The sequence below is a fragment of the Camponotus vicinus genome, unplaced genomic scaffold, assembly GCF_025532165.1.
Source record: "Camponotus vicinus isolate PSW18456_S1 unplaced genomic scaffold, iyCamVici1.0 SCAF_2, whole genome shotgun sequence".
In the NCBI taxonomy this organism is placed as follows: domain Eukaryota; kingdom Metazoa; phylum Arthropoda; class Insecta; order Hymenoptera; family Formicidae; genus Camponotus; species Camponotus vicinus.
This window is the reverse complement of record NW_028141956.1, coordinates 9,184,609-9,210,356: the sequence shown is the minus strand read 5'-3', so window position 1 is coordinate 9,210,356 and position 25,748 is coordinate 9,184,609. Positions and strand designations below refer to the sequence as shown.

The 25,748-nt window shown below is 35.9% G+C and overlaps 2 protein-coding genes and 1 long non-coding RNA gene across 4 annotated transcripts in view; 2 read left to right on the top strand and 1 right to left on the bottom strand.

Moving 5' to 3' along the window:
* Positions 1-6,539: 6,539 nt before the first annotated feature.
* On the bottom strand, positions 6,540-9,277 carry LOC145967305 (uncharacterized). Of its 2 annotated transcripts, XR_014437336.1 has the most exons (3): positions 8,694-9,252; positions 8,090-8,488; positions 6,540-7,257 (listed from the first exon to the last, which is right to left on the bottom strand). It is a non-coding gene; the product is annotated as an uncharacterized LOC145967305 (long non-coding RNA). The 2 variants fall into 2 exon arrangements; XR_014437335.1 differs by lacking the exon at positions 6,540-7,257 and having other exon boundaries at positions 7,296-8,488; positions 8,694-9,277.
* On the top strand, positions 8,165-15,032 carry LOC145967303 (ejaculatory bulb-specific protein 3-like). Its single transcript, XM_083092071.1, has 4 exons — positions 8,165-8,315; positions 11,245-11,419; positions 13,349-13,443; positions 14,712-15,032. The coding sequence occupies exons 1-4, from the start codon at positions 8,310-8,312 to the stop codon at positions 14,811-14,813; spliced, it is 378 nt and encodes a 125-aa protein (XP_082948197.1). The 5' UTR covers positions 8,165-8,309; the 3' UTR covers positions 14,814-15,032.
* Positions 15,033-18,226: 3,194 nt separating this feature from the next.
* LOC145966296 (uncharacterized) overlaps positions 18,227-25,748 on the top strand; it is a 124,420-nt gene continuing 116,898 nt past the window's right edge. Inside the window, exon 1 of the mRNA XM_083090294.1 lies at positions 18,227-18,842. The gene's annotated coding sequence lies outside the window, so the exon portion shown is untranslated. The remainder of the gene's footprint in view (positions 18,843-25,748) is intronic.

Here is a 25,748-nt window from a genome sequence, read left to right as displayed (position 1 = left end):
ACTTAATTCAACAATTTTTTTTTATTTTTAAATTCTCTCATAATTGATAATTATAAATGTTTCAATATTGAAGCAAATCAGATATTTCTCTTGGTATCTTATTCTTTAAATTATGTCAAAATATTCGCATTTTTTCCATTTTTTTATTGACATAAAATGCAAGGAGACACCGTGTACATTTTCGTTCCCATCTACGGCCACTCGTCTTCCTGTCTCTTCTTCTCGCGGTCCTTTTCTAGTTACGCGCGATACGTCCGCTCATCCCGAGAAAAAAATCGCCGATTATGCGATTTGACTGACGACGATACGAGGACACTTTTCCTTCAGGATTTAGTGGCTCGTTCTTGCCGACGAGGATGAAATTGCGAGGCTGGCTCGCGCTGAGCAAGACTACCGGGCAATTTCTAGCATAATGTTGACCTGGTTATTAAATATGTCCTTACACATGATGTCCCTATCGTTTCTAGGGAACATGCTGTCGAGAACCGAAAATACATATCGCGGAATAAATCCAAACATGCGAAATATTAAGAATCATATTTTTTCTCCAGATTTAATTTTTTCAGATATTTACTTTCGTATTTTTCCAATTCAATCTCATAAAAAGAAAAATTCAGAAATATTTAGAAAGATTCAGAAATATAATCCACCAATTTCGATGAATTCGCTCTTCCAAGCATATCGATATCTCTTTTGGAGTACAGACGCTCAGCTACTTTGATCGGGATCAAAGTAGACTCGCAAGATCGTGTAGTGACTTAACTACAGTTTATCATGTTGCTTTGGCAAAAGCTACTACATGTGACAAGAAAATTATATAATTCTTATAATACATAAATTATATATATACGTATATATAAAACATTCTTTTCATGTAATCACTTATTATTTTAATCTATTATCTCACTTATTAATCTCACTTATTATTTTGTTAAAACAGCTTTTAGCGTGTGTATTAAATTAAATTACCAATGTATATATTTTTAATATTATTTTATTTAGTTTATATATATATATATATGTATATATACATATATATGTACATATACTTTTATAAAAAATAATATTAAGTCTACATTAGTCGTAATTTAATAATGACTCAGTGTAATATAACCACAATTAACACACATACATAAACATATAGACACAATAATAATTACTATAATTATATCTTGGGACGGAAGAAACTTTGTCCTATATAATTATAATACTTTATATGCGTATGAATATTTAATATAATATATACATATTTATAAATGCGAGCAATGACGGATGACGCGTTATACTAGACATCGGCAGAACTATTTAATTGCCGATTTACATTTTGTTTATCATCTCGATTGTTTTTCTTCCTGTTTGTTACGAAATAAGTTTAATTGTAATTGGCTCGCTATTTGTTACGTTGCGGATCGAGATTGCCGACTGTCGAAGGCCAATAATATTTATGCACGTCGCGAATCTTATTGCGAATCTTATTGCCAAATATAGTCATACTTCCTAAATGATTATCTTAAATATTATCGTAGATATAACGCAGTTGACAAAATTTCTGAAAGTTTTGGAGATGATTATTTTATTGATTATGAGACAACTTTGATTATTTTTAATCATCAATAATGAGATACAAGAGAGAAGTGGAAGCACTAATGAAATTTTAAATCTTAATATAATTTCATTTTGTTTGATATACTTTTATAGGAAATGTGAAAAATAAAATAATAAATAATTAATTAATTTTTTACAACATTAAAATAATACACACAATCTTACCGATACAATTTCAATAATACATTAATAATACAAGCTTCATGGAAATCAGTGAGCTTTGAGCTTTCTCTTCTCAGATTACCGTGTGAGTTTTGTCTATTTTCCTCTATGTCAGTACTCTCGCCTGAGTATCCTCAAAAGGAGGACGATATGCGAGATCCTGTTAGTAGCTCTCGAGTAAATCCACGTTTCAGGCTGCGCGACCCTTGCCCGGCACCTCAATGGTGTTGATTGCTTATCTGAATATGCATAATCGTGACGATAATGACAGCGCTCGGGCCGAACACTCGGTTGTGCGCCGTGCATACGTAACGAGAATGCAATTCCCTTATGCGTCTGCATATGGACGATCGTCGACAATCATCGTCCGCTTACGCGGAAAATCGATCTGCAATTCATTTCGCGATAGTACATTAAATATTTATCGAAATCTCTCGACTATTTTTTTGAATTTCATGATTGAAAATCGAACAATCGTAAAAAAAAGCATTTTCTCATCTAACGCACGCGTTGAACTCTCCAAATCTCTCCTCCCATAAAATTCAGTTTTCTCTCCTCCTTTAAAAATAAATTTTGATTTCCATGTAAATTTTTATTCCTTCTATGCGTATATTTTGTCATCCTCTTTTTAAATATATCCTTTACGCTTTAAATATTTTCGCTTCTTTTCCAAAGTCCAGGTTTCCATTTTCAAGTTTTTTTCCATTTTATTCTTGTACGTTTTATTCTTGCCTGATGTGTTTATTGCTCGAACTGTTAGGATCGCTGTTCATTGCTGAATTTGGCGTAACTGGACGTTCAGTTTTTTTCGCGATTCATCATGTGTTTATATGGTAATACACGCTCGACGTCGGAGTTGGTATTTATATGCGCGGGAGATAAAAGGACCCGTAGAAAACTGACGTGAGCGGTATAGAAATGTTACGAATGCGCGCGGTCCCTCTTTTTGTTCCTCTATGTATCTTCTACCATCATAAAAATGAGTAATACGCGTATACGAGGTACAAGTTAAATGAAATACGAAATTATTCTCCCCGTGTCTCGTATCCGTATTACAAAATTCGTGGAAGCTCTTGATGCCTTGTTATCTGGAAAGATCGACCCTAAACTGGGCCAAGGTGGAGAATTATTGACTATAATTTTAGGTCAACCCATACATCTATTATGTGCGTATACGCAATGTACACTAATTTGCACTAGACATTTGCCGTGCCAAATATTAGGCATGTTGAAACAATCTTTGTCGCCGCAAAATAGCTATTCATCACGTATGCGTAGCTACGTGTTTACTACCTATTAAGACTCCTTCGAGATATATGGGCATAATGACCGGTTTCCCGTATTGACGCGTAAATTTACATTGAGTCAAAGAATAGAAATAGAGAAAAAACTACATATATATTGTATCGTAAACGTAGAGTCCAGTTTAGAAATGATATATACGAGAAATTTTTACTGCTTTGAAAATTGATACTTGAAAAAACATAATCGAGTTTCAAATTAATCTTTGTCGAAATAAAATTTATTTGAAAAATTATATATAAATAATGTAATAACTTATTTAAATTTGAAATTTTTTTATAATATTTAAATAAGTTTTCATCATTATTATTTATTTTATTTCCAAATAAACTTAATATATATATACAGGGTGGCCCATTTTAATCCATCCAGTCGAATATCTCGAAAACCAAGCCCGGAAGAGAAAAATGTTTCAGACAAAAGTTGTTTGGTTTCGAGGGGGCCATAAGATGGTACCATTGGTTTGACCTTGAAGAGTCATTTGAAGGTCACGTGAAGGTTACTTCAATTTTTTTAAATGGAACACCTTATATATTTTTGCACATTCTTGTAGCTCATCTCGAGAGCTTTCCAAAACACTATAATTAAGTTAGTTTTCATTAAGTACTTTCCGAGTTATGAGGCTTGAAATCATTTCTTAATTTTACATGAACCGTAAAATATCTTGTAAAATATTCATTTTTCGATTATCTTACCTTAATACTTTTATGTACAAAATAATGAGAGGAATCAACTGGTGTAAAGAAAACACATAATTGTTTCGAAAGAAAAATGCAATTGTTAATCGCAAATTACATTTTTTTTTTCGAAACAATTATGTGTTTTTTTTACACCAATTGATTCCTCTCATTATTTTGTACATAAAAGTATTAAGGTAAGATAATCGAAAAATGAATATTTTACAAGATATTTTACGGTTCATGTAAAATTAAGAAATGATTTCAAGCCTCATAACTCGGAAAGTACTTAATGAAAACTAACTTAATTATAGTGTTTTGGAAAGCTCTCGAAATGAGCTACAAGAATGTGCAAAAATATATAGGGTGTTCCATTTAAAAAAATTGAAGTGACCTTCACGTAACCTTCAAATGACTCTTCAAGGTCAAACCAATGGTACCATCTTATGGCCCCCTCGAAGCCAAACAACTTTTGTCTGAAACATTTTTCTCTCCCGGGCTTGGTTTTCGAGATATTCGACTGGATGGATTAAAATGGGCCACCCTGTATATATATATATATATATATATATATATATATATATATATATTTATATAAGAAATTATTATATAATATTATATATTATATACATAATTTTTAAAATATATCTCTACAGAAGAACTATGTATAATATATTATATAATAATAATAATAATAATAATAATAATAATAATAATAAATTATGTAATATAAGTAACAATTTTTTTTCCTAATAATAATAATATATATATAATAATCTTATAACACCTTTAAGAGCTTTCGGATAATGTTCGACTATCGAAACAAAGAGAGAGTATTTTTTTTTCATGCATAATCGAGAGGTAAAGAGAGAGGGTGTGCGAAACGGAAAGCATGTCAACCCTCGAAAGGAAAGCAAAAGTTTGCGCATCCCCCGCGTGATTCTTTCGCACAGAGCGAGAGCATCTGAACACAATAAAATAATGCGCGGAGGGGCGTATAACGAATCGAATTGAATTTCTGCAGGAATGACCCAAGGCGCGCGCGCGTAGAAGGGAGTTCGGACAGATATCCTTGTACGCGAAGTTATAATAAATTCAAAGCGAACGAGGACACGGAGGCAGGGCTCTCGGGTTACGTCTGGATTTCGCATAGAATATTCCACGCGCGAATTCAAAGCCCTTGGTTTCGTGCTAAAAGTGTCTAAAAGCCGGCCGCTAAAGTACGGGACGGGGAAGAGGGAGCGGGAGGGGGATGGCAACGGGGGCGGGGGCGCCAGGTGATTTCGAGTCGTGTGAGAATAGGACGCGGAATTTCTCTATTCCGACTTTTCTCAAGTTTCTCAAAGGACGCGCTTTCCGCGGCAGTATACACTTATCGTGACTTTTTTGCCATATCAGAGTTTTATATTCCAATTACATTGTCCAATTACATCCCTCTCGCCAAAGTTTTAATTCTAGATTTCCTACATGTATTTATTTTTATAACTTTTGGATATCTCTCGCCGTCACATCAATCCGTCAGCTGTCATCAGTTTTTAATTTCGAGAGAGGAAACTTTCGAAAAAGTACCAACTGCAACTTTTTATCATGTGTCTGTATCATCTTGATTTTATTTTATATTCGATCTTTATCGTGTCGATTTTACTACTTCGATTGTACAAAACGTTAGTTAACAAGTTGATGATTATATCTATTGTTTCTACTTATTTTCTCTTTCTTAATTTTTCAGAAACTTCTCATCTCTCGCGCGTTTTATAATTGAAATTTCGCAATGGATTTTATTAAGAATTGATGTCTTTGACGATAATTTATGCTAAATACATACATACATAAACCAGTAAATAGCTCGCGATTTAAAAAAAATGCGTAAACATGCGCACTCGCTCCTTAAAGTAGTTGAAGTCTATTTTCACGCGTCATTGCTTCTTGCAATTCAATAGCTAGCGAGATCATTTTTTCTTCTTGTTAAACAGATAACCGTACTGTTACGGATAGAAAGAAATCGTACAATATATTGAAATCAGCCAACGTGTCACACATAGTGGAAGATTTCGTTTTGTTTAGATCACGTTTAATATTATCACATCAAAAAATAGAAGTTTGTTTTTTTCGTCGGAAATATTAACATAAATTTTAATACGCAGATGAGAAAAAAAAGAACGACGAAAAAATCTTTACCTCGCAGATGAAAAAAAAATAGAGAAATCATTCTTTATCTCTTCTGAATCACCTTTTCCGCTGAATAGCAAGTAAAAAAAGGCGTAATATTTTAATTATTTTTACAAATGGAGACATTTATATATTTTGGAATATTATTACTATCATACCATAAATGATGTGAAGTTTATGTATACTTTTTTTTCAATAATGAAAAATATGTATATAAGTATACTATAAATCTAATAAATCACATAATGAATGACGTCGACCTTTAATGACATAATATTAATATAGTATCGATATAATATCGAAGATTGCTTCTATGTAAAATTTTATTTTATTTATAATACATTATTTCTGATTACGTAAAATTAAAAAATAGCATATGTAAATGATATTTTTGCTATATACTAATTTTGATTTCTCTCTCTCTCTCTTTCTTCTTCTACCTAAGAGAGAATATTTCGTAATTATATATATCTCAGCTTCGCATATGGAATTGATTTTCAGATTTCATCCATGTTCAGGATGTATTAATTTGAATAACGTTATCAAATGAATTAATAATAAACAATTAGGTTAATTAGACGTCCAGATTGCCAGGAAATACGGACTGTTAATAATTTGCTCGCATTATCGTTGTGCCGACAGTTTATTTTGTATTATGTATAGATGAACAAAAATTACAAAATGTACATATTACGTGTTTACACACACGTTACAGTTTTATTTGAAAACTGTTTTCGTTCCAAAATAACAAAAGGATTAAAGCTCACGAAATTTTGGCAGTCGCGCACGCATTGCAATTGCACTTTTCGCTGATAGTATTGCGAATTTTATACGGTATTTTTTGCGCACACCCAGGTGACACTTATCTCCATGATTGTTCTTGGCAAATAACGCGCTGCGCGCGAGTTCGAGCTGCTAGTCACTCTCGATGCTGCAATTTATTAATGATGTTAATTCTAGGCAGAACAAAGGAAATATCTCTCGCTGGCGGCTATCGATATTGCGTTTGTAAAATATGGATTACGCGGGAGATGTCCGTAACAGGTGCACACGCCCGATATAATAATACAATATTCCATGTCCTATTATATGCACGGTCGGATAAATTTATTACGAGCTATAAAATTCTAAACGACAAACAGACCACGCATTCTTTGAAGGCGCTGTAAAAAGATAAATTACATGTATAATAGTTGCAAAGTATTTTTAATTAAATCATGACCTTTATTCGTTGTTAATTAAAATTCAATCAAAGCATTGTTTTTTATAAAGCAAAAACAATAGATAATTTTATATACGCATCTTTCCATTATTACGAGTTTCGAAATACGCTCGAAAAAATCTAAAAGTTTTAATGAAATCAATACATATATATATATATTTATTGAAAGTGCATATATTATTATTATATTTTATTATTATTATTATTATTATTCTATCATTTTGTATAATTTTTATTAGATGATTTCGAAGATGGAATTTTATGATATTACGCGACTTGCATCCTATCGCGAATTAGTTCGGTCAACAGCGTGCATTATCGGTTAGGGCCGCAAAGTGCGACACTCCTTATACAGATTCTGCTTGCACAATACTCGCGCTAAATCCCGATGTGGGACCCCAATTTTTCTCGTGTGTATTGACGCGACGGAAAAGCAATATGTAATTCGTGGCGCATCTCGGTACTTTAAAGAGATACGAATCGGTTAACTCAATGTTGGTTAAATATTACTTTTGCAAATACCGTTGAATTCCCGCTAATAAACGCGCGCTCGTGCAAAAGTGCTGATTTTCTCTCTCTGTCTTTCTTCTTAATACGTGCAAAATTTTCCTAACGCGTTAATCCATGGTTTCGCAATTTTTTTTTTTCTCTTCTAGTAAACATCTTCAGAATCGAGAGCCCCTCGACACGAGGAGGATTCCTCGGGAATAAAATCACCGTTATAAGCGGAGAGGGGGAGGGGGAGAGGAGAATAATTTTTCTCCTGTTTTTCTAGTTAAAAAGTCGAAAAACTTTTGCGACGAAATGCAAACAGAATTAAAGTTGGAGCATTCGCGAAAGCCGAGAAAAGTTTTTAAATCGATTCAGAAACCCCCTTGTGTATATCTAGCAATATTTACACGACATAGAGTGATTCGCGCAGATGTGAGGCGAACATCCAAGATTTGCTCACCTGTGACGCACATCGTTTCGCACCTCCCGTCCACTCTTTGCGAGGACGCAAAGAGGGGAAGGAGGGGAAGGGGGAGGGGGAGGAGGGGAGAAGGGGTGCCCGAAGAGATCCGTAAGTGAGGCCGATTCGACGAATTCGGGGTCCAGTCATGCGAGGGGCCCAGGTATAAAACAGCTGATCGGCACCGCCGTCAGTATCAGTAGTCTAACTTCTCGCAAACATGAAGGTAAGCGTAATTTTCTCTCCTCCGCTCACCTCGGTTTCCTTCCGTCCTTTCTCCTTTTTTTTCGTACCTTCGGTAATCCTCCCCCTTATTGTAAGGGCGTCTCTCTGCGGTTTTTTCTACGTTTGCTCGATTATTCCATTTCTGCCGGTTTTTTCTTGATTCTTGGAAGATTGCTGTCATGATTAAGTCATTAACGTTAATCGCGAGTGTAACTTTTTATTACATTCGTTTTACGTAAGTTATATAAGGATTTATATAAATGAAAATATGTAACGCGAACGGGACGTTGATTTTCCTCGTTGTAATTAAAGCGTTTGAAAACAACATGCTGTGAATATTGTGAAATGAAAATTTCAGGAGTGGCTTCGATAACATTACCTCTCGTTGCTCTTCATTTATATTTTCCGATTACAGATATTTGAAATTTAAAATCTTCGACCTTGTCATATAATTCCTGATTTTTGCATCTTTGTATCTTACATTTTTCCTACCGTGTGGGGATCGCATAGACTTTAATTGCCGTGTTTTATTCGGTGAAAATCCGATCCCGAGAGACCCGAAAGTGAATAATGCAGTGCGAGCTCTTCGGCCTGCGTCGAGACTGCTTCACGTCGTTAACGACCTCGGGGACCGTTTAAGAGTCTCTTACGGTGATTTAAAACGTCTGTCTCCTTTGTACATCGTCGAAAAAATTCGCTGTTAATCCTCTGCGCGTGGACGTTTTTTTGCGACTCAAAACGACGCCGTCATCGGCATCTTGAATCGTGAACGACTCGCGTCGAAACGAGGTGAAATTTCTTTACGAGAGTGAAAGGCGACAGGAAACGTTGTTCGTGGTAATGGCGGCGATTGCATAACACGAAGGCGTGCGTAAGCCGTGGGTAAATAATTTTCCGTCTCACGTCATTTGAAACACACGTCTCTGTTCCATCTTGATCGATAAAACATCGAATCGGTTTCTATTTGGTTTCTAAATTGTTGCTAAACGATCGATTATCGCTATATTAACCGTATTCATCGTATTAATTGTAATGTGTTAAGTATAAAATTAAATCAACTGAATTAATATTTAAATATTTTTATATCAAATATTATATTTTTTCAACTGTATTAAATATACATTATAGCGTAATATTGAATTTTCCTTAGTTTGTTGGAAAGATTCTCACTGACACGCGATGTAATTACACATCTCATATAGACGTAATTTCATATGTCACGGTGATCCTACCACTCTGGAAGAGCCGAATGTCTCTGGGCTTGAGTCTACAGGATAACATCATTCCGGTCGCTGCCCTTTGCGCGCTTTGCTTCTCACTAAAGTATAGTGGGTATCACGTACTTCTCTACAACAGGTCTATTCTATACTAATTAACATCCTAACTAACTCTCCAGCATTAACCCGTTATGTACTAGCGTAACCATCTGCTCGTGGTCTTTGGGGGGTGAGAAATTCCCTCGCTTCGAGTTTGAACCAACTCGTCGAAGCTGTCGTGGTTTGCATTTTCGTCAAATCGAATTACTGATTTCGAAAAAGAAATTAAATCCGAAATGAAAAATTAAGTTTCTCGAAAAATATTTATAAACACTACTCGAGACCTTCCTCTCTCTTTTTTTTACGTTATATTTCGTGGAATTAAATATCACACACGAAAACATAAATCTTTTATGTTCTATCTCTCTCTCTCTTTTCTTTTTTTTATTTTAAATATAAATCTGAATAATTTAAATTGTTAATTTGAATTAGTGATTAAAGTGCAAAGTGCAAAAGACTGAGAGCAGACGCATAACATTTAAAGATTATAAATTCATCTTAATTTACAAAGCGAGAACTTGTTTCTCTCCTTTTATATCAGACTGGATTGGATAGTTTATGTAATTCAAGGTCCATCTAATTTCTCGGATTTCATGCACAAAACGTAATTAGTATGAGATATCTTAAAACTAGAACAATCAATGTCGTTTATAACTTGAACTAAAAAGACAAGCGTCCTATATGCGAGAATATCTCCTTTCTTCTTTCGCACAATGTAGCACTGATTGCTCCAGTTCCTTCTGTGTGTAATATATTCACATTTCTCTCTGTGAATGGCTCGTCTAAATAATACTTTAAATGCGATATCTCTGTAATAAATGTGATAATTTAAATACGATATCGATGCGCAAGCTGATTGTCTTGATGTCATGTCTGCCAAAATTGATTTATTCCGAATTGATATTCATTCTCGGAAAACAGAATATTCCGACGTATTTTATGAACGTTATACCATACAAGAGAACACGATATACACGAGAGAAATGACTTTGATGTTCCGCACGCATACAAGTGTCTCTTAATGCTCCGTGCAGTCGCGCTTGAGAAAGCGTTTGACACACTCTGCGTAATTGAATTGATTTCTAAACGAAGAGCTCTGTACGTCCCACTGGTCGTTCACTCTCGTCTTTACCTACTAATGAGGCGTGCAACGCTCGCTCCTATTTTCTATAAGTCTTTAGAGGCCCGCATTTTCGCTAGGGGCCTACAGAGGAATTTCTATAGGACACCTTCGAGAGAGAGAGAGAGAGAGAGATAATATATACGTGCTCTCGTTGGTATTCGCATCACTGCGTTAAATACGATTCCGCATACGATTCCACGCGTTTCGGCCGCAAACATTTGGCCACGCTCGACATTTAAACGTGAAAAGCGAGGTCGTATCTGTCCCAACATTTTGCAACATTGTCGACCGACGTCACGAGTTGTCGCGAGTCTCTCGCATTTATCTCGCGAAATCCCGCGGGAATCTACGAGCGGGGATTTCGCGCCTCGTTCAAACGCGCATCTCACCTCCAGATTTAGTACAGGTATCGAATATATTCGGGATATATGCCGTATCGAGATTTTTCTGGATACCTCCCATCGTATAAATTCTTTTAATACTCGATCCAGGTCCTGGCTCTACTCCTCATCGCTGTAGCTTGCGTTTTGGCGGACGATAAGTACACGACCAAGTTCGACAATATCGACGTAGACGCTATTCTGACGAGCGACCGCCTGCTCAAGAACTATGTAAATTGCCTGCTGGATAAGGGAAACTGCACGCCCGATGGCAAGGAACTCAAAGGTGAGAAATTTCCTTAATCGTTATCTCCTTGCTATCTCAATTATATCGCATCATCTTATGAGGCAACGCGCAATCCTTGTAATGCGCGATCCAATATGAAAACATAATAACGTGAGACGAACCCTGGAGGAACAGCACTCGATGCCATATTGAAATTACATTATTAATCCCCCTAGTCTTTTTAATAAACACATTTAATAAAATATCTATCTCTCTTTCATTTTTATTTTTAATTATTCTAATCATTGGATTATTAATCGAATATTTAGAAAAATCTATTGATTGAAAAATTTAATAATTAATATAAAATATATAAGGATTTTAGTTAAATAATAACATTTAAATTGCTCTTAAAAATTATATTTCTATATAAATCTTTTTTTTTATAGTATAATTACAATACATTTAATTTCGACTTAAAAAATGATTTTTACAAAATCTAAATTTAATTGAAACCAAATTAGAGGTAAATTATTGTTAATAATTTTATTGAATAAATAACTTCCAATTAATTTCACCCCCCCTCGTGTCTCGGTTGTGCGGCACGATAACGTGACAAAACACGTACGATGAAATGAGACGGTAATGAGACGATCTCTCACACGCTTTCTAACGCGCGCGGGAATCAGCCTTGGCACACTAATGGCCATCCCGTCTCATCCCCGTCGAAGGATGCGCGATACGAGGTCGTTTCGTTAACGACGGTACATATGTCGCGCGCATATCGCTCCCCTCAGAGATATGAATAATGCACCGTAGTCGCCGATTGTCGCTGAGAAGATTTTGGCAAAAGAAAAAAAAGAAGAGCATGTCGTCGGGGAGACATTCGCGTTTACATATGTTTGCGGTTAGCGGCGCAAACAACTACTGTCAATTCTTTAACGTGGAAACTCTGGTCCCACAGATAAAGGTAACGCGCAAAAGTGTCCTGTGTAAATCGTCGGATGTTCTTTTGATAGCAGATTTTCTAGCGTGAATTTAGAGCTAATTTTTTCTTAAATTATCGAGGACACGATGTCATTGTTTGCAAGTTTTCAATTTTTCCATCATACGTCTTTGTAAGTAAACCTGAAGTTAAAATTCTATTAAGGCAAACCTGAAGCTGACTTGAAATTAATTAAAAAAGATGTAATTTTATCAATCTTTCAACACTTTATGAAGTTTAGTTTGCGAGAAGCTCTTCTTTTTTTTAATCGCTTATAACTCGGAAATTATTGATGCTTTGACACTTTCTTTGAATCGATCAGAGAACTTGTTATTAAAATAAATATTTCTCTTGGAACATCCTGTTTATATAGAATTCGTACACGCAGAATCACAAATGAAAAAGAGAACTAGGGAGCGATTATTTTTATCGACGTATTTCTGCGAGATATATTAATTATTCGTAACTTGATTTATCCTTTGCTCGCCGTTTATCAGAAAATCTCGTCTTCTTCTTCTGGGTTTCTTTTTTCTCTCGGCATGGCTATCCCATAGAGCGAGATAAAACGCGCGATGGACGGTAATACGTTACCGAAGATATATAGTCCTTGTCTCTCACGAAAATTCACGAGCGATATGCGCGAGTGTGCGACCAGCTGACCATAGCAGCTGGCGCAAATGACGCGGGACGGCAAAAACGTTGGGGCGAATTCTGCAGGACATCGAATATTCGAGAAATAACATACATTATTATGAACTCCATCCTACGTCGCAAAACTTTGTCTCAGTGGAAACGGCTGCGCGCACGAACACACACATACATACATCTGTCAAAGTACCTAACAATGAAAAATATAAATCGAAAATCGGGGTGAAAAAACAAAAAAGCCCAGATCCGGCTATTTTAAGAGAAGTTTAAATCGACATGTAATGATCGTCGATTACGTGCTTGACGAGGTCGTCGTACTACGTCCCTGATCTGAATTTCTGTTGCGACTCTTTCAGAACACCTTCCGGACGCATTGGAGACCGAGTGCAGCAAATGCAGCGAGAAGCAAAGGACCGGCACCGAGAAGGTCATCCGGTTTCTAGTGAATAAGGTATATACTCTCGCATTCGTACATACGTCACTGCCCGTCACTTTTCGCCGGACTAATGAAACGCAGGGTCGCACCGGGTAATGAGTTGACGCCGGAGGGCGGGGGAGGGAACGTTCTCTCTCGGGGGGGGGGGGGGGGGATACGTCAAGCTGGTTTAAATGCCGCGGAACTAGTTTGACTTTCATGTAGAGACGGGTTAATACACTCCCCAGATTGCTGGGGTGGTGCGAGGGGGGGTATCCCAGGGATTCGTTGCGCCCGGAAAACTCCCGTAACCAAATAATTTAACGGCGATGCGAATCCACGGCTCCCTTCAATTCGCGTAAACTTTCTTCGAAAACGGATTTCACTCCTGTAGATCCCTTAGAGGGGTTTCAATCCGATTCGCGTTACGTCCACCGTATTTTACGCGATTCTTGAAATATTAAACATATTTTTATGGTCGATACGGCGCTTTACGTGCTCAAAGTGTATATAAAGATTATTCTTTTAAAAATATACAAGATTTTGTGTTTGCGAAATTTTAAATAGCTTTAACGCATTTTTACAACTTGTCTAACAAAGTTAAGTTTTAATACGAATTTAAGAACGATGTTCGTGTAGCAGCGTATAATTTAGTATGTTTCTTGATATGAAAAGTTTAAGAGGGGAAAAAGTAAGGAAACTTTTAATAAATAGAATAAAAATTTTTATACGACTTTACACGGGTACAATTATCGTTTTTTCGTCGATATATACACAGAAAAAAAGAACATTCTTGTTTTGAAAATATATTTAGTTTTAACATGGAAATGTTGAAATGAGATTTTATTGCGTTAATTAAAGAAAAATATAATTGCTTGAATAATTGCTTACTTGAATGAAGCCATTTTATATAGTTCAATCAAGAAAAATATATTCTTATGATTTAAGATTTAATTTTCTTGAGTGGAAAAGAAACAATGTTAGATAGAAAATAACATTTTTAAATCAAAGATTATAATTTTCTTAAAGTAGAATTAAATAATTATATATTCTTGACAATTACAATATTAAAATAAGACTATAAAATTGTTGAAATTTAAAATTATTACATTCTTCTAAGAAGATTATAAATTGTTGCGTATATACGAAACAATGAACGCGTTAGTTTAAGTATATAAGTTTTGATTTGACACTTTTTTTTTTCTGTGTATGAAGACAATTTTATAATTTCTTATTTCTTTTATATTTCTTATTATGAAAGAACGATTGTATTCACATACATTTGACTTTATATTTTATTTCAGAAACCAGAAACATGGGAGCAACTTAAGAAGAAGTACGATCCTAATGGTGAATTCTCTCGACGGTACGAGGATGAGGCTGAGAAACTCAACATAAAAGCGTGAATAATTTAGATTTTTTTATCTCGTCGAAATAGAACGTCGAGAAATCTCTCTTCCTTTTTTTTTTACATCGCGCGAATTAAGTAAATCCATCAGTTTTCTACAATTGTTGCCACAACTCTATTTAATTCCCTCAACGAAATATCAGAAGCTATAAAGAGGGAAATTTGGCGTTTCAAAATGTTATCGTTAATATAATAAACGAATCTGTTTAAGAGGAAATTATGATATCTACATTATTTACCAAATTACGATAGTTCAATTATCGTCATCATTTACTCTACTCTAGTTTTTCCTCCCCCTCCTTTTCCTCTGTCTCTTCGTTTGACGGGCAAACAACTGGTTTGTATACCAGTCACGGTCGGCAATAATATATTTCTTGGTTTCCGCGGCTCTTCTCTCCCGAAAAGCAGTTCGACACTTCGGGAAGAGATAAATCCAGGCACAATGCCGAGAAAAGTTCCCCGGCCGAAGTTTGAGGTCCGAACGTCGCCCTTGAGACCGCCTCGCTTAATTTCCTGACGCTGTCCAATATGAAATATATGTGCGCGTATCTATATGCCTCGCCATTCGAGAAGCTCGCTGGAAACCCGATTTTGTATTTTCATCGCGCCCTACATCGAACGAAACGTCCCGACCTCTCTATTCGTGAGAAAGCGAAACTCTCCCGGCAAAGGATGTATTTCATTGTCGGGGAACAAGAATGTCCGTTGATAATCGATACGGTTCAATCCGGCTAACGACTCAAGTCAACTTGTTGGCTCCGAAGACTTAGTTATCAAAGTTGCGGACCAAAAGGGAGCGACTGACTTTGCGCGCGTGTCCCGTTCGTACATTAAGTTCGATCATTTCACGAGGAATCGACCAAACATTCCCGCTTTTGTCCCAACCGTGACAGGGCGGGGAGATACCAAGCGGGAGATATCTTTGTTTCCCTGTCGTCCTTGTTTGTTCACGACACGATGTGATTTTCGTTCCGACCCGCGCGCGTTATTAAATTAAAGAAGTTCAGGATTCGCATCTCCTCAGACAAGTAACACATGCATAACTAATTACCCCCTTTGTCGCACCTACCTTTCGTCGCCCTTCGTGTCCTTCTCCTCCTCCTCCTCCTCTTCCTCCTTCCCACGGATAGCGAACTTTGCCGACGCGCGTGTTAAATATGTAAATGAATTACGAGATTAGTGCATAGTCAACTTAAGCAGTCGATTTAAATGCACCGCGACGGACTGACGCGATGGAGGGTCGGCGAGGGGGCGAGGGGGCGAGGGGGCGAGGGGGCGAGGGGGGAGGGTGGGAAAAGGGTCACTCAGGCGATCGCGCAAATCGAGGAGGAAAATTCGCGAGGTCGCGCGACTCTCTACGGAGGAAATGGAAAATTTGCGGCGGTTCGTGAAAAACCGAAAATTCAATCTCCTGGCGTGCCGCCACTCGACGGGAAAATTTCCCCTCAGACTTCGCCGTCGATCGGATTGAAATCCGAATATCATCGATTCGGCGGGACACTCGTAGGAAACGGATATCAGGGATCTCCTCAACAGGTTGGGAATTCTACGCATCCCTGCAAGCACCTGTCGACAAGTACCTGATTACTTCTCCCTCCTTCCCTCTCCTCCCTCTCATCTTCTCCTTGTTAAACAGGAAATTATAATCGATGAATCGCGATTTCATGTTCGCGATATATTGCTCAGATCAGATTGACGAGGGAAATTATATATCCGTGAAAATACATAAATATATACAGGGTGTCAGGGCAAGAAAAGATATGTAATTTGCAAATTAACAATTACATATTTTTCTTTTGAAACAATTATGTGTTTTCTTTACACCAATTGATTCTTCTCATTATTTTGTACATAAAAGTATTAAGGTAAGATGATCGAAAAATGAATATTTTACTAGATATTTTATGGTTTATGCAAAAATTAAGAAATTATGTCAAGCCTCATAACTCGAAAAGTACTCGATGAAAAAAATACTTTATTATAGTGTTTTGAAAAGCTTTCGGGGTAAGCTACAAGAGCTTTTTTTGGGAAGAGATTGCCCTGACACTCTGTATATATGTATGTTAAAATTGAATTTTTTCGAAAAAAAAAATGTCAATAAAATTGCTTCAAAACGGCAATGAGTTTATTATACGTATATGTAACGCGTATATGTATAATAATCCCGAAGCTCTTTAAATTAATCGCAGCATTATTGAAATACAGTACTAAATTGAAATGAACGACGGGAGCTGTCCTTTAAACGTCATCGATCGATTCCGAGCGTTCCGAGAATGAAAATACCGCGTTTGATGAATTTCAAATATTCTCCGCTTCTTATCAAGCATCCCCGAATTGTTGAAATTGCTAGCGATGCTTCAATCGCAACACATAACTTCGTTGTTTTGTTTCTATCATGCAGTTAAATTTTATTATTTTCTTTGTTACGTCACTTTTTTTCTCTTTCCTTTACATTGGAAAGCATTCACGCAGTTATTTGAAACATATCAGGATAAATAAATACACACAATGCCTTTCGGAGATTTTTTAGCGATACTTTCATCTAATATAATATACATACTTGAATATTCTCGTTGGAGAATGTGACGACGATAAGAAGTCTGGTTTCTATTATTGTCCTTAAACGCCGTCGACTCTTAGAGCGACCTTGTTTACATTCCAGCCATTTGACGCGCAGCATTTCACGACGACGAACGCTTCTTCACACAATACCGCGTACCTACGTAAAATTAAATATCAGACGATTGTGTATCGAAAAGATTTCTACGAGTGAGACGATGTTTGCGATATTTAATTATTTATTAGCGGGATGTCGCGAAATTAAAGTTATGTAATAACCATGTACATAATAAATGTAGATACGCGTATATCGATCAAATGTTGCGACAAAATTAAAAAGAGAGACAGAGAGCTTTCGAAAGTACAGTCTTCTCTCTCGAATGTAAAAATACAAGGGTCGTATAAAAATATCATGGACATAGAGATGAATCTCTATTTCATTAAAAAAAGAGATTCATATTCTCATTCAATGGAATTAAAGCACACTCTCGAAATATTGTGTTCTGTTTTTAATTTTGATAACGCATACGCGACTAAGATACGCGTCTATGTTTATTGTCTATGGTTATAACCGAGGAAAAACGAAACTAGCCGAAGACTTATTCGAAGTCTATCGTCTCGTACCGATTGACGTACATACCTGTACACGGTATTTCGTAATTCGCGATTTTCTGTATGTGCGAGGAAGATAATCGTCTAGTGTGAGACTCGAAATTATTGTCGATCCGTTATCTGTCACAGAAATGTCGGAAAAATACGAGTAAAACGTATTACGCGAGTGTATCGCGGCATTTTGACGTCGGCACAGCTGACGGCGCGAAATCGAAGAAAGTGAAGTTAGTCGCAGACGCGTCGAACGCGAAGAGAGTCTTTCGCGCCAAAACGCGCGTGCGTGTGTGTTGTCTATAGAATAGTGCCTTACAATTTGCGATTTCGTGTACACGTAAAGTGGAAATTTGCGACGAAACGTTGTTGACACATGGAACTGTTTACGCACCACTCTTCGCTACACGATCTTGCTATCGTCATGAGATGTGTCGAGTGTGTCGTGACATTTTAAAGTCGCAGATTAATTTCGCTGTTGTGAAGGAAAGTGAGTGATGTCATCAGTTAACCTATATAATATGTGTACCTTATAATTCGCGAGTTTCCGCGAAGAAAAAAATTAAAGATTCTATCGGAAATTCCGAATCAAATATACGTATACAACGTCAATATAGCGCGACGCGTTCGAAACGTATTATTTTATGCCGCTTGGCATATGTGCTCGAACTGTCGATTTTCGTGAGTGTTCGTGCAAATGCAAGGTCGAAAATCGGGAAAGTAGGGTGAATGAAACTACGGAGATTCTACGTAGCATGGATCGATGTGAGGATGATGTTTCCCTAGACAAATGGACAAGAGAGGTTATCGTCATTCGATGCTGGTAAAGTCGTGACAGGATGCAGGCGAAATGTAAGCGGATCACGTAAGTAGTCTGTAAATATTTCTCTATTCTTCTAGAAATAGTAGTTTTTTAACTGATATTTGCATAAACTATTTAGCGAAATTTTGCATTCGATAAAACCCTTGCGTATAATAATTTGCATAAAGATAAAATGATATAAAAATGTTGCGAAACAGTTTTGCGCGAGGTTTGATGAGTCCCTTGGGAGCTACGTAAAAATAGAAGTTGTATAAAATTACAAATAATAGCTGCAAAATTATATATATAATTGTATGGGAATAATTTTCATTCTCTTGTGCGGGAAATCTTTTTTGGGAACACCTCTAAATTCGCATAGATGCAAATTTAGTAACGCGGTTTAATTTATTACTCTTTTAATTGACAAGCTTATACATCAAAAAAGAAAACAAAATATAACAATAACAAGAATTTGTTTTCAAATTTTGTAATTTATTTTTTTCCCTCAGAGAAAAGCTTTAAAATCTCTTTAATTTTCCATTTTATTGCGTTGTCTTTCTACTTTAATCTAATTAACATATTTCAATATTAATTAATTAGAAATTAATTGCATTAATTCTATTGCAATAATTAATGATAATGCTACAACGTAATTATAATTAATTATATGTATAGAGTATCCTATAATATGTGAAGTCCACTTTAGAAATGTATTTAGCATTTGAAAACGATAAAAAAAAGTTATACATGTGTGTATTTTTTATTTAATTTTGTATTTTAATAATTTGTATCTGTTTATTTTAACAAAAGACAAAGATTAATTATTAGGTCTCAAAATAATTATCTTGCATCTGTAAACGTTTTAACATATATTGATCTTTAAATTATTTTGAATGTTCCAAATATTTTTCGGATTTGCTGGCAATCTTGTTCAATTCTCTGGGATGAAATATTTCAATATTGTTCGATTTCCTAGTGGAATATTTCAATATTGTTAATTGAATTTTTTCAGACAATAGATTTCGAAAAAGAGATTCCACAAGTAAAAATATAAATAAATAACATCTATACATATATGTACAGTCAAATATAGTGTGGTCATTCTGAGCATCTTTTTTAAAGCAAGTACAGTTGCTAAGACAGAATTCGCTGTAACTTGAAAACAAGGTCAAATTAAATATGTAAGCATTCTTTTATTGATCTTTTATGCTAAATCCATTTCTAAAAAAATAGATTCCATATATTATGGGACATCCTCTATAAAATTATATACTATTAAAAATTATGTATAATTAAAGTATTTATAAAAGAAAGATTCAATGATATATGTACATATATATAAACACATGTGGCTTATTAGATTTTTTTAAAAATCCATCTTTTACAATTATAAAAATTAAGCTTAATTATCTAAAATTAATTAATAAAAATTAAAATTATTTATTTAAAGTAAAAATTAATTATTTAAAATTGTATAAAATTTACTTTTTCTATATTGTTTTGCATGTCAAAATTATACGTTAATTATGCATAGTATTAATTAACGTAAAAATTAACCGCGGGATTGAGTAAGATATCAGGAGTTCAGTTCGAATTACGTACTTGGAGTTTTAGTAGTATAAGACTGCCGTATATGTGTTCGGCTTAGTATATGTGCTATTCTGTCATCTACTTGGTTGCACATTGCCGGCTTTATCTACCTGGCGGAGTACCTATTTCTGTAATTAGGTATTTAAGGGCGCACGTTACAACGTGATCGATTTCACGTTGAGTATCATCGTGCCATCAACTGGGTAACATTCTGAGCTACATAATGAAATGTTGTAATAGAATGAATCATGTCTTCATTAATTTATTTGGCACTAATGGAACAAAAAGTGTCACAGGTTACTTATACACAAGTATAACGAAAAATGTAAAATTTTCTGTTCTTTTTTTTCGCTTCAATTTTTTTTTATTAAATCGCGTTGAAATCGTACATCGCTTTAGATTCGTAAATTATTGGATAATTTGAAATTCTTCATTTTTTTCAGACTAAAAAATACTCGTTTTCCGAAACCCCATTAATTTACAAATTTCCTTTTGAGATGACTGAAAATATGATATATTGTTATTTTGAAAAGAGATGCGCATTACTCATTAATTCCTGGGATTATTACATTTCAAAGGATACTCCCTTCGCGATTAGAGTTAAGAGTTAAAACGTCCTTCACTTTCTGATCCCTGCGTAAGTACCGGGATAAGCCTCGCCGCATATGTGCTGACCTTTCATTGTCGACGGTGGTCCGAGCTTCGTTACGTTCCCTAGCTGACACGGCCGTTTTCCGTAATTAGAATTTCCATTTCCATCCACTCTCCGGTTTCTCTTCGGTGTTTTTACTTCTGTTTACACTTTCATGTCCGTAGAAATGTCTACTCCATCGCATACGCGTATCCTTCCTCGCGTGCACGCCTTTCTCCACGTAGGACTCGCTCTGACGTTAACACTCTCCCGTAAGCTCGCTTTCAGGCACCGGTTCCGGCAACGACTCTTAATCCACGAGAACGTTAATCTGTTTCTTATGCGCCCGTGCTCGCACTCGCTCTCGTAAATTTCGGTGCGCTTGTACCGCGCCCATATCAGCAATCCGTGCAATTTCGAACTGCGACCCTTGCGCATTTGTAAAATGTTTTATTCTTGGCGCGAACTTTGGACTCTTAGGAAATTTAAGATTATTCCGAATTTTCAACTTTCGTCAATGAACACACGTTTGGACCTTTGTGAAATTTAAGGTTATTCCAAATTTTCAATTTTCACAATAAATTAGTGAATGAATAAGAGAGTTTAAGGGAAAGTGATAAAAATTGTAGGTAATTATTTTCTAAAAATTAGGATAATTATTTTGTAAAAATTAAGAACTTCTCCACAGAATTATTTTCTCTTTAACCTCCTCTTAAGCGTTTAATCTATAATAATTTATTAAGATTTCATTATAATTTATGCGCGCAAAAAGAGATTTTTATCGAAATGAATCTATGTGAAATTTTGACCTTTAACATACGAGTTGGCTGTATTATTTTTCCGTCTATTTGCCTAATCTGGCGCGATTCATCTCGTATTCGCCTGGCCTCGTATCCCAACTGACCGACAGCCATCCCAGCGCTGGGCTGATCTCCAATTTAGATCTCGATTTAGCGTCCTCCCACGTTGTGCTTGGCGCAATGTTCGGACGCGAGATTAGGTGGTGTTCCGTCTTATGCACTGTACAGCGTCGGGATTATAGGCTCTAAACGGGCGGGGGAGTACGTTACGAGATGATACGTGTGTACGCGTCGTGGCTTTGTCGTGTCCGCCGGCTGTCACGGCCATTCCCGTAATGGAACGTTTGTTCCAGATTGAGTTTGCCCCCCGGGGGATTCTCGCGCAATGGGAATGTAAAAGAGAGACGCCATCTTTCCGTTCGATTCATTTCGGATTTTCTTTTCAGTCTCGATTCCTCGCGGATGCAACGGGGATAATTGAAATCGCGCGTCGATATTAACGAGTGTCGCGTAAATTTGCAACGATTAGAATCGTACACGTTTCGTATCATTCGCCCATTATTTTTTTTTCTAGTATTGATAGCGTAATATCTAGAGGTACGGTTTTACATGTACTACCATTCGCTACATCGTTTTACAGATTTAAAGCGGTAAAAAGCGCCGTTTTAGCTTTTAGCGTTTAGCTGCAACTTGTACGTCGCAAATCGTGACTTGCCTCCGACGATTATCGTTGATAAGGGTTGCGATATCGTTACACGGTCGAAACACACGGCATTCGGTACTTTAAAATGGAAATCCGATGGCGGATCCAGCACTCGTACGGTAGCCGAATCGAGTTACAGCAACATTGGCGCTTGATTCGCGCCGAGTAGATATTATTATATATGTATATATGTATATTTATGGAGATTTACGGGAGAGTGATTTGTGTACGTTCGGGACAGTGGTGAGGGAACGATTGGTGATTTCTTCAGGGGAGAATGATATATATTCCGAATTATATGAGCTGTAATTAAACAAATTTGCAGTCAATTTGCCAGTTTGTCCAGTCGCTAAATAGCAATAATTGATGCGGGATTTCTGTATTAAGTTATAATCTAGATAAATACGTGCACGCACTTGTCAACTTGCGCGCGTTTATTCTGAAATCAAACGCATATTCGACGAAGAATGTTTTAGGTTTTTTATTGGATTTTCGAAACGCGAAATATTTCGAAATATTTGTCGGATTTAAATGACATTTCGCGATACGACGTGCACGTTCCGTGCGATTCCGCCGTCCTCGGATGAATCGCAGGTGGAATACGCGAATATGTGAATCGCACATATGCAGATGCAACGCACGTGGATGCAACCAGACGCTTGACGGCTGATCATTAATCGTGTCTCGCAATTCGAAATTAGACGACACCCGTCCTTCTGATTTTGCCCATCCGCTTCCTAGAACTGCTGAAACGAGGTCTTTAGAATAGTAGGGGATAAGATAAAAAGAAGGGTCGGACCCGGGAGTAATCGTGACGATGGCGGAAAAGGAAGAGATAGCGCAGAGAAATCGCGCCCTTCGTCTTGTCTATCTTGAAAAAAAATTCGATTTTCTTATCTTTTTCATTAGCTTCTTCTTTTCTCAAAAATTAAGCGTCATTTATAGCACTATTTATTTTTTCAACGGATCACGGTTTTAACGCCTATAAATTTATTTGTCGCCCACGTTATGAATTTATTTATTACAACGGATTTGTTCCGTTCCCTTTCGTCTTTTAGTCGCGGGATGTGATCCGGATACGAAATAGTCCGGGTTTACTTTAGTCACCCTCCATTCCCTTTATTCGTTCGGGCCGAACACGATGATCGAGGCGACGTCGGCGTCGCCGTCGACGACAACGACGACGACGACAGCGTCGAGCAGACTTTTTGTCACGGCGGAAGGGGAGCCCCGGGAAGAGAGTAGAATCGACCTTCGGGTTATCGGGAATCCCAGTGCGGTGAATCTCGGGAAATTAGTGTCGACGAGTTCCCCGCGCGATTTGTTGCTTTTCCCGTCGGGAGATGAGAGAAAAAAATTTTTGCGTCGACAGTGTTTACCCCGCCGTTTGGACAAATTTGATTTAACGTTTAAACGGTCACGTGAGATTTATATTCACACTTCGAAAATTCTAAAGACATATACATCCTTTTATAATAAAATATTTTAAAATCAAGGAGAAATTGAAGCTAATATTTGATTAAAAATTAAAAATTTTTATTTATTAAAAGAATCAGATAAATAAAATTGATTTTTAGTTCAAAATAAAATTATGTTTACCGCTTTAACAAAAATATGTGTAATATGGTTTTTTGATCATTTTAAAATTCATTTTGCTCGGTAATTAAAAAAATCAAATGTAGCCATAATGTATAGGTTGTGCTAATTGTAAGCGTAATTTGTTGTTTTTAAATAAAAGAATTGAAGAAATTTAAAATTTGTCTAAAGTAAAAAATTAAAATTTACAACATTAAAATATAAATTTAATTTAATTTAATTTATAATCTAATTTATATAATTATTAAATATAAATACAAAATTAAAATATAAATTTTAAAATTGAAAAATTTAAGAAAAATTTAAATTAAATTATTTTATAAAGATATTATATATATTATTTTATAAAGAAATTATATATTTTGAAAAGATAATTAAATCGTTAATTTTTTTAAAAAACAAGTTAAAAAATTTAGTCAAAATAAATTAGTTTGAGAGAGAGAGAGAAATTACAGAATTAATATTTTCAGAAAGACGTATCTTTTCCATATATATATATATGTATATATTGTACATGATTTGATGAAATACATTTTTAATACATGGGGAAATTAATCGAAACCGTTTTACTCGAAGTGTATAGTGATAATAATAATTATACCAATGACTCTGTCTTGAACAACTTCGCTACAATTGACGTTGGCACGAGAACATGCTCGGAAAATTATGCTATATATAGTCTGCACGCATAGTATAGTTAAATAAACTTTCGCGATATGGCGAGTAATCGAGAATCGCCAGTTCAAAAGGGATGTAGTTGAATGAACGTTGTTGCTCGCGAAATGAATATTCCTGGTTATTAGGCAGTATAGCCGATTAGCTAATTGTGCTTGGTCACTCTTTGTCAGAGGATTCATGTCCTGGTAACTCTTTGTTAGAGAATGCTCTCTGTAATTATTGACAATATTTAACGCGCGGTTAATATCCAGCTTTGTTCGATTTGATCCTCAAAATGAATTATTAACTGAGTATATTTTTTTTACGTTATATAAAGAGCAATTGTATAAAATATCTCGAAAATATAAAATACTATAAAAACGACACTTTTATACGTTGAAGCTTTAGGGTATCTAAAAAAATTGTCACATTTGATTAAAAATATCTTTGTAACGACTAGTATCTCGCCGGTTCCAAGTATCACGAGGATAATCGCATTTTGTCGAAACTGCGTGAATTGAATTACATCAGATGTCTAATTTCGAACGACGTATTTGCAAATGACAATTTCGTTTACATCCAGTGCGTGCAATTTGAACGTTTGCCGAGCAATGACAAGCAACGAATCCGGTAAATTCGTCGTAAGCGATACCGAGCTGAGCGTGAATTCGCGCGCAAATTCGCTTAACGAAGTTTGTAAAACAAGCGTCGCGCTCGCGCTCGCCTAATTGCTACTTTATTCTAGCGTAGAACGGAACTTAAGGCGGCCAGAAGTTCGTCCCCTGTGTAACGCCATACCTGTTCTTACGTTCGCCAACTTGCGCGAGACAGTAATAGTTTTGGTCGACGAATTATCAGCCAGCCTCGAAATGCGATTTCAGACATCATATCGTGCATAATTTTGTGTATCAATTACGTATTACATAATATTATAAGCGCTTCTATTTTTAACCCTAGATGCGCCGATTGAAATAAACGCATTGAATAAACGA